Genomic DNA, 14,366 nt, shown 5'->3' with positions numbered 1-14,366 from the left:
GAAGGCAAGTTACTCTAACTGCCCTTCTCTCTCCTTCCGTTTTTCCCCCAAGTGAAAAAAATTACAGAACTTTCACTTTACCACGATGATGGAAGAGCATTCAGTTTGCTGAAATCCATCTTCAGGAAAACCAGTAACAAGTTGATAACAGATATATCTTTAAAGAAGGAGAGCCTTTTTAATGGATTCAGTTTTTACAGAACGAGAGAAAAAGAGAGAGACATTCCAGGGATGTCTCTTTAAAAAAAGATCTCTTGATGTATTAAAGAAAATGTTAAAAAAACCTCAACAAACTACTTCTATTGCTGACCAGATGAATCTTGAAGACACAAAATTTCTTCTATAGCCAAATCCGGCATTTGTTTGAAAGGAATGCACTTCAAGTAAGCGGCAAGCAGCATGCATGTAGTTAGAACATACTCATGTCATAGGAGGAAAAAAGTTGTATTACACCAGAAGTCACATCAAACTGAATTCTAATCATAATATTCTTTCAGAAGTTTTTCAGGAATTAAAATAAAGATTGCTGTAACTGAAACAATATGCCCTAATGGTCAATTTGGAAATGGCAAACATACCAAAATGTATTTTAAAACTTAAGTAATTCAGTCCAGTAAGGATACAACTGTAATTACTAACCTGAACATCTTAAGAAATAATACAAACAAAAAAAGACTGTATGATCAATAAACTGACAAAAATGTCATATCACCTTAATAATAAGGATGGTATGCGCTGGAGAATACAAAAATTACTATCAAAGATGTTAATTTTTAAGTATCTCATACTGACGGAGTATCCACCATACCATGGACTACTACTTGTGTTGAGGTAAGCTTTTTGCTTGAAAAAAAAACTCCCTTAGCAAGCTGCTGCACACAGAAGGCCTTGCTTATCTGAAAAGGAACTACCAATTACTCTGCCAGCATTAACATTATTAGAGCTAGGCTTTTCACTAATATAGCCAATACAGTTTTAGGGTTTTATACTTAATTACAAAATCATTTGCATTAATAGACTTACAAGCTTCTAAAGCAAGTTCTTTTGAAATATTAGAGGGCTTACTTCCAGAAAAAAAAAGTATTAGATACTTTATATCCTCGTTTTTCAATATTAAAAACTTAAGCCTCTAAAATCTGAATAAAAATGAGATATCTATAAGCAACTAAAGCAGGACTTACAATCTTCTAATAAATTCCTGTGCAACTCCTGCATATTTGCAGGACTATATCTTAAACCACCTTCATCCCAGTAGGTAATTTAAGAGTACCTTGCGTGCTATTGGCTCTTGACCTTCCATCAGTGTGTACCAGCTAACTAGCCTATTCCAGCCCTCAGTTGGCAAAAGGATGTAGTCCAGCTCATCAATGAGATGTTCCTTGAGAGACTGAGAATCACCATCTATAAGAGAAAGATATTTTTACTTGAATACTGTAATTCTGTTACTTGAGTTTTTAATCTAACATTTTTCATATAAATAGCAAAAAAAATACTTTCTGAGTCACAGTTATCTTATCAGTATTACGGTGTTCAAAGCAAAACTCTTCTGAAACTATTTAGGCAAGCTATCCAGTTCACACATAGCACAGCTATTACAGGTAGTATTCCTACACTCAGGAACCCAAGTGACAACTCCATATCCTCATGCAGTCATAAGCGCCTAACTTGTTACTATACACCATCATAACCTTCAGAGAAACCAATTCATTTCTCCACCCACTTCGCATGTATTCCCACATCACCATGGATACTTCCATTTCATGCTACAGTTGCATCCTTCACTGAAAATGCAGGAATGGGTAATTACAGTAGATCCAAGACAAAGTTCAAAGTCATTCACTCCATGTCAGACTGGGAAAATAACATGGTACAACCCTCCTACTTAAAGGATCCTACGTGCTCTGGAAACACAGTCCCTACAAAATTCTTCACAGGGACAGCAAGATGCAGCACTTGAAAGAAGTACAACTTGGCAACCTCTTTACCTAAGTAGCATGCTTTTAGCTTTGGTTCAATACTTATTAAACTAGTAAGATAGCAGCTATCCTATATGTGTAAGAGGTGATTCCAGATCTGAGCCACTGCGAGCCTCAGGCAATTAGGGCAGCTCTCTTTCCATTTGGAAGTACCCAACTACAGGCCAGTAAACATCCCTCCATACAGAGGGAGATCAAACAGGGAGACTCACACATTCAGCTCCAAAGAATGAATCAGGATGACAAACTTAATGAAGTATGAAAATACACAGACTATGTATAAAGAATAAATAGACTGTAGTAAATATATAGTCTATTTATTTTCATTGTCCTATGTGAATGAACTGCAGAATTACACTACAATTAGAACTGAGCATAAAAGTAATGTTAAATAATCACGAATTGCTTCAAGTATTGCCCTTCCTCTTGGATTTTTTTTTTTTTTAAGTAATACTTCTAAGCACAATGAATACTGTTACCTTCATTCTTCTGCAAGGACAAAAGTAAGTGCACACTATGCGCACATGAAAAGCACTAAGGTCCTCTCATTTGATCATATTTCCGCACTTCTTTTGTTTCTCCTTTGTACAAATTGAGGAAACACAGAATAATGTGACTTCAATTAAAAAAAATTATCCTGAGCATTAAAAAGGTACACTTCAAAATGAAAGGTCCTTTAATAATAACAACTATTCAATTTTTATTTTTTTTCTGTATGAGAATTTAACAGAACATGTTTCAGCATGACCTTTTCTGTAGGAGGGCAACACTACTGAGGACATTTAAGATGTGTTCACTTCCTGGTGGGAAGAATAAACAAGATTCAGCTTACCAAGACTAGAAATCTCCCTACGCTACCTGCACTTCCTACACCTTCAGTTGGTTTAAAGGGTTTGTGATTTTAAAGGAAAATACAGGAAAAAACCAATGCTTTTTGCTTTAATCACCCAAATGGTGAAAATATGGCCAAAGAAGGATGCACAGCTTTCTTCTGCTCCTATTATCACCGGTGCTGACTCCCTCTTTCCTTCTCTAGCTAAGTACCTTGATGTGTGAGCAAAATGTGGGAGATGCATATTGTTCTCAGTTCATGTATTTTAAGTGTGCAATATTTTTACTACCATTAGCTGCTCAGAGATGGCAAAAAGATACTGTTTCCATAATATGCAATCTGTGTGATTTAGAGATGACTTAATCACAGAATCACAAAGGTTGGAAAAGACCTGTAAGATCATCAAGTCCAACCAAAAAAAAAAAAAAAAAAAAAAAAAAACCAAACCAAAAAACCAAAACCACAACACACCAAAAACCAACCCACCCAACACCACACAGCACCACGCCCATCAAGCCACAAATGCTGTCAAGAAGGTACAATATGGTTTGCATGCATTTTCTCTGATAAAAATCCTAAGTGACTTAGTAGGAAGAGCTAAACAAAAAAACCCTAACAACAACAAAACCCCCAAAATATAGCCAGGTAAGTATTACAATTATTAAGTTATTTTAGAAAGAGTGGATAATCAAGTTCAGAAATAGCCAAAGTATTTGTTGCAATTTTAGCAGGAAAAAACACAAGAGAAACACAGAATGCAACAAAGGAACGAATGAAGTGGAAGAAAACCTCAGACTTTGGATTCCACTTTGGGAGCCATAGTACATACATTTCTTGAACAAAAAGTAAAATGGAATTTCACATGAACATGTCAGTGAACATACAGGTAAATAAGAATTCAGTTCTTCAGGTAGATAAATATAATTAATGTGTCCTAATAAATGAGACTTCAATCAATGCACCTGTTTAAAAGATACTTTCCTTTTTTACCCTCATGCTGTTCCATCCTAGCCATAAAGTAACAATTTTCAAGAGTCAAATTTTGGTTCCAAACTGTCTTGACTGATTAGGAAAAAAACTATATTCAAGAGCAACATATAAGAAACATTTGCTGAAATAATTCACAACTTGCACTATCAATTCTTACTTGGCCCACTCAACACTATGCATATGGCAGTTCAATTATAACCGAGAGCAAAGTGTGGGGAGAAATCCACAAACACATCTTCAGGTCTATTTATCTCTTTAAAAGGTTCACACTGTATTTCTGCACTGATCTGATATTGCTAGGGGAATTTATAGTGAGAACATATAATTTGGATTCTATTCTGTCTTTCTAAAACACCCAACATTTCTTCTGGTATAATTTTTTTCAGAACCCTATTCCATGACGACTCAGTCCCTCATCTGCAACACTGTTTTCTATGATGAACAATCAGCTACATCCTTGTGCTTGCTTTGCTGATCTGAAGTTGACTACATGTCTCTTCTTTTGAAGGTGGCATGTGTGCATTCCATTACATTCAACAACATTTTTTGCATACGTTGAGATTAACTGAAATCTCTACCTGTTACTTTTCACTGTTCTCACTTCATCCAAATGTTCTGGAAATAAGGAAGCAGCATTTAAGTAATATAAGCACAACATACTGCTTCAGTTTCCTGGAATCAGTCTTTCCTGAATTTAATAACAGTTTTCCTTATCACTGCATTACACTGCAGAATATCTGAGAAAGCACACCCATTTTAGATTATCCTACTCTTTAAATCAAATGCAAATTTTCAGACTCAACACTTCAGCAGAGCAGTGTGAGAGCAACTAGTGCACACTACATGCCAAAGACAGGATTAAAACCCAAGCATTTTCAGGTTCAATTTACACTATATAGGAAACCTAGTACAGAGGATTGCTGCCTTGCAGCAGGTGAAGGAGACAGCTACTATTTTCTGAGCACTAATGCCCTTAATTTTAAAACTGCCTTCAAACAGGAACAGTAGATGTCAGACAGTAATTGGATGCATGGTACCACCGCCAATGCAGAGCCATAGTTTTAGAACCATGAATGAGCAAAAAGTTCATAAACCCTGATACTATGTTTACTTTGAAAGGAGTATTGGCAGTGTCAAAATGATAGAACACAGGTTTTCAGGAGCTTTTAGCGAAATGGCTAACATGATTTTAGATTTGGACAGCTAACACTAATAGAGGCTTCACATCCACAGTAACTTTAAACATAATCTGAACATGTACATAGATTAAGTTATAAATAATACAGATCTACTAACACAGTGCTTTGCACATCTAGAAATCACCTTTTTTTTTTAAAGTGGGTAGACACAGAAGAGAGCATAAGCTGATGCTGCCTCACTGAGGATAAAAAGATCTTGCTACAACTCATTTCAGCTGAAAAGTATCACCTGAACATGCCCCCCTCACTGCAAGATTTACTACAAGAATGTACAAAAGATCTAGATCCTCACATTTCAGAAAACAAAACACATCACTCACCAAGAGCAAAAAGACCTTTAAGTTTGTGGATGGAAGAGAACATATAGATGCATATGACAATACAGAACCTTCTTCAAAAGCACTGATACTAGTCACTGTCAGACATGCACACTCACTCACACTGACAACTAGTGCAACATGGCATGACAAGTCCTATGAAACAGGCAATCATCTTTAACATTTAACTTGTAAAATAATGAGATATTAATTACAGTTGAGAAGTTTTGAATGAAGAAAGTCAGAGTTCATCATAAACCCCATGAAGTTGTAAAAATTTGTATTACTATGTGCAAACGAATTACGCAGTTCTATTGCATTACCTGTAACTGCAAAGAAGGCAATCAATTATCTGCTAGATTTCGTATCCACTAGATTTTGCAGATTAAATATTAGTGACTCTAATGGTATTTCAATACTGGATATTAAATATAGAATTTGACCTAAAGACTAAAATAGCTGGGAAAGTATTCTGAGACCTGTGTCCACAAATCTAACTACAGTTCAGCAAAACTCAGTCAGACCTGAGTAACTGTAACACTGACAGAGTTTAACCATAGTTAGAAGACCATAAAAAATTAGGAAATTATCCTCTATCATTTCACACCATGTTATATTATCACTGAACTGCATAATATGTCTTCTTCAACTGTTCCAGAATCGAAGTAAGGGCTTGGGGCTCATATACAAAAAGGTATTTTAGAGTTCAACTTAAAAATGTTATTTTAAACCAACCAATTTAGTTAAGCTAAAAAAAAAAATAATTTAGTGAAATCAGGCTAGCTATTTGTCAACTTGACTAAATTTCAACTCCCAAGGTATCCCGAAATATTATAAACCAGTAATTTGTACATTATTAAATATTCTGTTACCATTGCAAGGAAGTTCCAATAATTTTATTTATAAAATTGTAATTTGTTAGGGAGATCTATTCCAGTTCCCTTGTCACAGTCTGAAAACAAACAAACAAAAAGTTTCACCTTCATATATTCTGAAATTAATTTACACTACCAACTACAAAAGATGAACAATCTGTGACAAATTTGCTCTAAATGTTAGTATTGGCTTATTACACAATCAGAAGCAGTTACCTTTGAGAAGTCCAGAATTATCAATAGGACCAGGGTACACATTCTGATCTCCCATCTGGTATTTGTCCCAGCTGTCAAAACCAACATATTTTTTCCACTGTTTGAACCAGCGACTATCCACTAGATACCTAAAATGGAAGAAAACATGCAAGTTAATGATTGGCATGCTACTACTTCCTACAGTACAAATCAATTCATGTTAACACACCTATATTCATCAGCCTTGCAAAATGTTTTTCTGTCTGGTCTGCTAACCATTATTAGCATCTCCTACCAACAAGGGCTTTAATTGTGGGCAATTAAAGATCCCACTAATCACAGTGGGCAAGTACAGTTTTGCAAGACTGCCGATACAGTGTATCAGAAGTTGAAGAATGGAAAGTACAAAAAACATTTCCTTTTTAGCATGAAATATCATCATCTTTAATTCCTGTTTGCAATTTGTGAATTCAGGAGATTCAAGTTAAATCTTCATAATTAGACAGCCCTTTAAAAAAAGAGAGATAACTTTTAGTAAAATACTTTTTCCTGATGGAGTTTTATTTAAAACATTCATATGCAAGTTGAAAAAACTTTAGAACACTGATGTCCTGTCAAGAACCAGAGAGTCTACGTGTTTCCCTCCTTTGAGTCCACATCAACACATGGAGTAAACGTTCTACTTTTGAGGAAGTACTAGGTGTTTCTCCTACATATAATTATCAACTTCACAATTCCATATAATGCGTTATCGCCAAACTCAGCTCCACCGTGTTTCTACTCAGGCTAAATTGTTGCCAGTCTGGCTTTTACGAAGTCCAGTGATACCTACATTTTGTACCTTTTTGTCCAGAATCGCTTTAAGATTAAGATACCAAATTTGTTCAGTAATCCACAGATATTTTTTTTTTTTTAAGACACCACCTTCATTATTTCTCTTTCCTAGAATTATCCATCTCCTTCTGTCTGGTCTGTAACTTTGGTTTGGGACCACATTTCTCCCTTACGGCAAACGCCAGCCGTACTCTGGAACATGTACCTTTACCATCTCACAGTGTAACATGTGGTCTTGTATTTATTCTACTATCACAACCTGTTACTGCTGCTCAAGAGTAATCAACTACCATGAGTTGCTACCTCTTCCGAAATTGTTCTGTACACAACTTTTTCCTTGAACTTGCAACACACAATTTCTTTCTGAAATTTTAAACATTTAATAAAGCAGTCAGAAAACAGCCTCAAACTGCTTTCTGAACCAAAACTATATAGAAAAAAAGTTTCGTTTTAAGCCCTATCAAGGAAATGTATAAGAAATGTGTATTTTGCTGCAAAAATGCCCTTTTCCACACTTGCCAAACTTAGAAACAGACAGTGACTTAACAGGGTGTTTTGGGCACAATGCATTCTAGCAAATTGGTAATGAAACAGCATGATTGAATTCCTGTTCCAGAAAGATGAGATACTTAACATCACTATGATTTTACAATATTGAATCATTCTAAAGTAGCCTGGCCTAGCACTGGGCCAGTTTTGCAGCAGAATTCCTTTGACATGTTTTGTTTTGTTTAGATCGTGTTTAGAATGTAATAGGAAACAAGGTTGGACAAAGCTGCATTAAAGATGGTGAAATTTGGGATAAAACACAGTAAAAAGATAAAAATGCAGGCTTGTACAAAAATAAATAAATTTAAACTTTACTAATGCGGAAAAAAATGTAAAAGTTACCTACTTCAAATCTGAGTTTCAGTCCTACACACATTTTACACTTCAAAAATCAAACTCATTCAGTTAGAATACACTGATTTCTTGACCACTTTCCATTGTCTATGCTATTCAGTGAAGTTATAAGAACTACCTAACAAAGCAATTAGCTCTTTATGTACAGAAAACCTCATTTTGCAACACAAGAAAGTATCCAAGTGAAGCCTTACCGTGTTATGTAAAAGCCTTTTTCTGAACTTAATTTTTCAGGTTCTCCTAACACAGTAGCAGATTTAATGGTCACTGCAGCAAAACCTATGAAACCACAAACCTCAAACTGTTGTGAAATTAAATGAAAAACAACTTCAACTATCAAAAATGACCAGCTTGTGAAAACACGCATATAATGTGACTATCTACATGTAATTTAAAATTTGGCATTATCGTTTGTTTAAAACAAGCATTCCATTAAAAAAAAAAGCATGAGCATTTTTTTAAAATATCAGATGAAAGCAACAATATGAACTTTAAAACTTGCAAAGTCCCTTCAAAACACCGTATTTGCCATCTTGCAATATATAGAGGAAGTGAAGCAACATCGTAACAGCTCCCTGGTATGTTTCAAAGTATTTGGTATGTTTGTTATGAGAACCTTTCAATTACATTTTTACTATTATAAAGTCCTCCTAAGCAATACTGCAATAGAAGGAGAGAAAAAACTTAAACAAATTAGGTTTAAATTTTACAGAGTTAACATGTGCTTCCTTTTCTATAATCAATAGTCAGATGCAGATGTCCTCAGATATAATCTGGTTCAATGAATGCAAGCATGCTTTTGGAGGTACAGACTCAACAGTGGATGCAGAAAGGTTTTGAAGTGTTTTCTCTAACAGATTCTCTATCCAATTCATGCCCAAGGTATGCCACATTCACCTATTACCCAGAAATGGGAGGGGAGAAGAGAATACAGCAGACAGAAGCCTGCAATAGGCAATTTAGCCTATTTAATTTAAAGATCACATGAATAAGAATTTAAGAATTCAGTGAACATCACACAGATAGTCCACTTGAAAATCAAGAAAGAAAAATAAAATCTCTACTGACAGATTTTCACCAAACATAGCTAACTTTCAATTAAATGAGCATTATTTCCCATTTCCTGGAAGAGAAAAACAGACAATAGACTCTACCACGGAAGTTTGAATTGGTATGATCATGTTAAATGGAATGACTTTATTCTACACAGTGGATATATAATTGAATATAAAGTCTGATATTAAAGATAATTTTTCCTTTACCCTGAGTCTGCCAGAACAAGCCTGATGTTACTATAATTGAATCACTGGTATTTGTGTCTTTTTCTTTTGAAAGTACAAGTAGCAGCAGTTCTTCCCACATTTGCAAAAATCCAGTTCTTTCACTCTACCTGTACAAATCCCAGTTCCATTTACAACAGCCTCTTAATATTTGGATCATTTTTCTTTAATAAATGGAAAAAGGGATATCAAATTTGATTAAGTGACATGCCTTTGCCTTTTGCTTTATACACAAAGTTTTCTGTCTTACGAACATACTCAAGGCCAACAGCATTCTCACCTTTCTCTTCTGCTGTGGCCATCCAGCACTATTTCATAACAGCCATAACCATGTACGGTTACGATTGCAGCCACCCTCAGGCATCCATTCTATCACCAAACCTGCCAGCCTTGTCCCCTACTCCATCCCACGGCCTCTACTTTCTTGATCTAAATTTGAATAACTATGAATCTTAAAGAAGGAAAGCTGTAATTTTACACAGAAGGGAAATTATCGCATAGGCAAACTGCCCATTGTTTTAATTAATGCTTAACAAATTACTGCTCCTGTAGAACCATATTACTTTTCAAACGTTTTGTGTTAAATGTCTGATCATACACCAGTAACATAGTGATTAATAGAAAATTTTGATAATTGGACTTAACAGTGCAAGAAAGCTTGGGGTCCACTGCTGTAGATCTTAAATGTTCACCATTACCTATTTTAACACTCCATCAACTTCATTGTTCCACATCCAATTAATTTTGCCACCAACCAAATTTTGCTCTACAATGTCCAATGTCTCTTTATAGTTCTCCCTAACTGAAAAGTTGTAACATTTCTGTTTCCTAACACAAAGTGCAAGAACTTACATCACTTCTCTTCAAATTTAGGAATTTGTACTTACATGCTCAAATAAGAGATTAATATTTCTAGCATAAAGAAGTTGAAAGACCACCTATAAATTACGCAAGTATGTAAGTGTAATAAGAACTGAACACCACAGTCAAGTTCCTGCCCTGGAAAGAAACCACTGAAGGACAACCAAATCAAAAAAATTCACATGAAGTTTGAGATTCTCTGAGCAAAGTCTGTCCACTAGTAAAATGGAGAAAAGCAAAATGAAGAATACATGAACACCAAAAATTTGAAAGCTACTCAAATTACTTTGTCTTTATACCTTCTCCTTTCCTGTTTTCTTACTTGAATTCACTGAGTGGTGCTTTGTTAGACTGGTGTACTCAAAGCAGTATGTATCTATCTCTTTGTACTAGTTTTTAAATAGAGTGAACCAGGAAGATCAATTTATTAGGATAAGAAGCAAATGCACCACTGCCAGTTCTCAGGATTTCTTACAGACCACATCATACTACACTAATCAAACCTGAAACAAAAATATTATAGATTTGATACAGCACTATACATCTTACCAGAGCCTAGTGAACTACCTGCTGACCACAGATCATACCTTAGGAAGTACTGCCTTACTCACTATCCCAATATTCAGCTCTTAACACCCTTTATAAACAAAGGTAAGCAGGATACTTATGCAAGCCCGGTAATGAATTTATTTTTTATTTAGAGATAACTGTTTTTAATTGACTCAAACACTGTTTAGGCTTCTTAATGTAAAGTATGGAGTCTTTAATCTCAGACATATATTCTTAAGAGCAAACTCAGTAGACCAGTTTACCACAATGTTGAGGTACATGCAAAAGAAGGATTTACGGAATTTATATAGCCAAGAAAAAAAATTTACAGATAGAGATTTTCGAAGAATGCTAACAGACACTGTAGCTGTGACTTTTTACAGTGAATTACTGGCTATGTGCGTGTTTGTGCATACATATGCAAATGTATATGTTTTATACATATCACGCATTTTAATGAGCATTCTGCTACTTTTACTTCAATAGAAATCTGATACAGGTGAGAGAAGTTATTTTGAGTTACTACGGAATACAGTCACAGTAGCTGTAATGTTCCCCCTTTACAAGAACTTGTTCTTAATCAGTAGATGAAATACTACTTTTCCAATAAGATTAGGGAAAATGCAAATTTGCATTCAAATGCCATATACTTCCCTCATCTTTATACAAGAAGGATACACCATGTTAAAGATTATGCTGCAAAAAAATTAATGCAATTACACCATGCTCAGCTTAAGGGATCAATCTTCTAAAGAACTTACATAGCTAAAATCCAGACTTCTTAGCATTAAGGGAAAAAGTAAAAATCAGAAATGTATAGACTATCGCTTTTGAACGTACAAATACATTCAATATAGCATTCTCACCAAGATCAACAAGTCTACTCACCTACAGAACACAGAGAAGGCGAACCGTAAGAAGGCAACTTACTTTATCTTTTCATCAATGTTCTAATATCCATGATACAATCAACTACCTGAAAACTAAGTATTACCTACAAGGGACACTCAGTCACTTAAAAGGAAAAGATACACCTCAGGTAAACAGGACTACATCTGCTAAAACCTCATTTATTAAACAAAATTTGATCACTTTCTAGACCACTTTTTAGGGGAAAATTATTAAAAACTTGTAGCATGCACTTGAGACCAGATATGCTTCACTGAGTATGTGTTGTCCCAGATATAAAAATAGCATACCATGCATTAGTAAAATAGAGAAATAAAATGTCTTTGCATTAAACTTGGTACAGTGTTTTGCTTTTATTTTTGTTACTATTACCTAATGCAGGAAAGTTTCAAACCAGTCTAATGTTGCAGTAGTTTTTTGAACAGTGGACCTGACTGAGAAAGCTACTCCAGGACACCTTAGCAAAGTTAAAAAATATGGCCTATCCATTTTTTAAAACTATGATTAAGAAATATTTGTTACTTAGCTCTGATGGAATCAAGATTTCACTCAAGCAGGGAATACAAATTTTTCTCTCTCAGATGTCATCAGTCAAGCTAGTGAGCAGGATAACCAACCCATCTTCAGGGGTAAAGCATACCTGGAAGATTCACAGCAGAGACTGAAGGAGAGAACTGTCTCAAATTTCTAGATATGCTGTTTTGAGGGGCAAACCTTAACAACTAAGGCAACTTCACAACAAGGTGAACTGATTAACTGTAAATCAGCAAATGCTTGACATTTATAGGCATTTCAAATGAATCAGTCATCTCAAATTGCTTGATGAAAACAGTACAACCAAGTTTGATTATACTACAGTCACTTAGAGCCAACAAGTTGATAACAGAAACAGATAAATATTGGAATAGCCTCAAATCTTTACCTAAAAGTAAGAAAAAATATACATGTATGATTTCCTGAAAATTACACTCAAATATGGTATTTTAGGTATTAATAATATTGGAAATATTTGTACAGCTTAATTATTTTTTAATTATTTTTTTCTTAGTTGTATTACATATCCTTATTGATCTAAATTGTCTTTGAGCAAGTAGAATCAAAGTAGAATCAAAAAACTATAGAACATGTTCATGAACATGTTCCCAGTTCAAGTCTGGCCTACTTCAGTACTCAATGTTTACTTCTGAATGGAGCTTCAACTCACTTTGTAAGAGATATCTGCTCTCATCTGTAAAATGTTTCTCGCTTGTCTGACGCAGATTATAAGATACAAGGCACAATTTATATTCTCCAGTCCCCTGAAATGCTAGATAGGGAATAAAACATGAGGAAATGGAATGAAGCTGTGTCAGAGGAAGTTCAGATTGGACAGTAGGAAAAGGTTCTTCACTGAGAGGGTGGTCGGTCACAGGAAGAGGCTCTCCAGGGAAGTGGTCACACCACCAAGCCTGTCAGAGTTCAAGGAGCATCTGGATGACACTCTTAGTCATAGGGTTTAGCTTTAGGTAGTCCTGCAAGGAGCAGGGAGTTGGACTCCATGCTCCTTATGGGTCCCTTCCAACTTGAGATACTCTGTGATTCCATGAAAACCTCATATCCCTCCAGAGCACAAAAGGAGCTTGTGTAACCAAGGTCTACACTACCTTTGCAGACATTGCTATCTTCTGATATTACATGTCACTTCATTTCCTTGAAAAGCAATAATAACTGTTGGTCATATCTAGCTCGTTCCATACAGAAGCTATTTGCCAACACTACAGTCCCATCTAGCCGTAACTTTTATTTAAATAATTCTTTTATTTGAACAATTTCTTGGCAAGTATTGACAACTACAAAGCACAATGCTTAACATTTCAACCTACTTTCCTCTTCTTGTTTTCCTATGCTCAGGTTGTTTTCAAAGCACAGATTACTTTTGACCTTAAACTATTTTTAGTTAATATTATTTTCTTGTAAAAGAATATATTCCTCAAAACTATATAAAAACTTGTGATCTTTTACTTCATTCTCATGGTTAGAAGCAAACAAGCTTTGTTTAGAAATATTGTAAACCAACATTAAAAAGTTAAAGTCATAGCTATTTTAAACTTGGTATAGCTGAAGAAACTGAACAGACTAAATCTATCTTTAAGATGCGTTTAGATTAGTTATTCCAACCTCACAGACCCTACAGACAACAACACTGAGAAACCAGTTCACTGCAGGTGTTATTATTCTTTGGGTCCCACTGAAGTGGGATGAAATGGTGATTACTTCTGGCATTTACAAACGACTGCTCATCTCTGTGATTAAGGGCCCTTAGTCTGGTTCCTGGTTGTGTTCTCATCAATTACTGGACTTAGAGTTTATCCAATAGAATCTACAAATTACAGAGTACTTATTTTATTATCTTTCCCAATATAGGCATACCAGCAACAAATATTTTGGTCCTTTTACTCCTATACAAAATATTCAAATATTACAACACAATTACCAGTTGATAGCCATGCCTTATATCCAAATATATCTTCATATTGGGTCAGTCAATTAAAATTACCAAAAAAAGACTGCATCTTTATGAATGATCATGTGTAGAGACTTAGGTCAGCCCCAAACAGGATTACTTATAGCCTTTGTACGTTAACTTACAAAAACAAAAGAATGAAG

At 35.0% G+C, this 14,366-nt stretch overlaps 1 protein-coding gene across 3 annotated transcripts in view; it reads right to left on the bottom strand.

Moving 5' to 3' along the window:
* The window catches only part of USP15 (ubiquitin specific peptidase 15), a 68,109-nt gene that overhangs the window by 47,099 nt on the left and 6,644 nt on the right, over positions 1–14,366 (bottom strand). For all 3 annotated transcript variants that reach the window (XM_059817327.1, XM_059817328.1, XM_059817329.1), the window contains exons 2-3: positions 6,406–6,533; positions 1,271–1,401 (exon numbers count right to left, since the gene is read on the bottom strand). In XM_059817327.1, coding sequence (XP_059673310.1) covers positions 1,271–1,401; positions 6,406–6,533 — 259 coding nt within the window. The remainder of the gene's footprint in view (positions 1–1,270; positions 1,402–6,405; positions 6,534–14,366) is intronic.

Source organism: Gavia stellata, chromosome 4, assembly GCF_030936135.1.
Source record: "Gavia stellata isolate bGavSte3 chromosome 4, bGavSte3.hap2, whole genome shotgun sequence".
Classification (NCBI taxonomy): Eukaryota; Metazoa; Chordata; class Aves; order Gaviiformes; family Gaviidae; genus Gavia; species Gavia stellata.
This window is presented reverse-complemented; position numbering and strand designations above follow the sequence as displayed.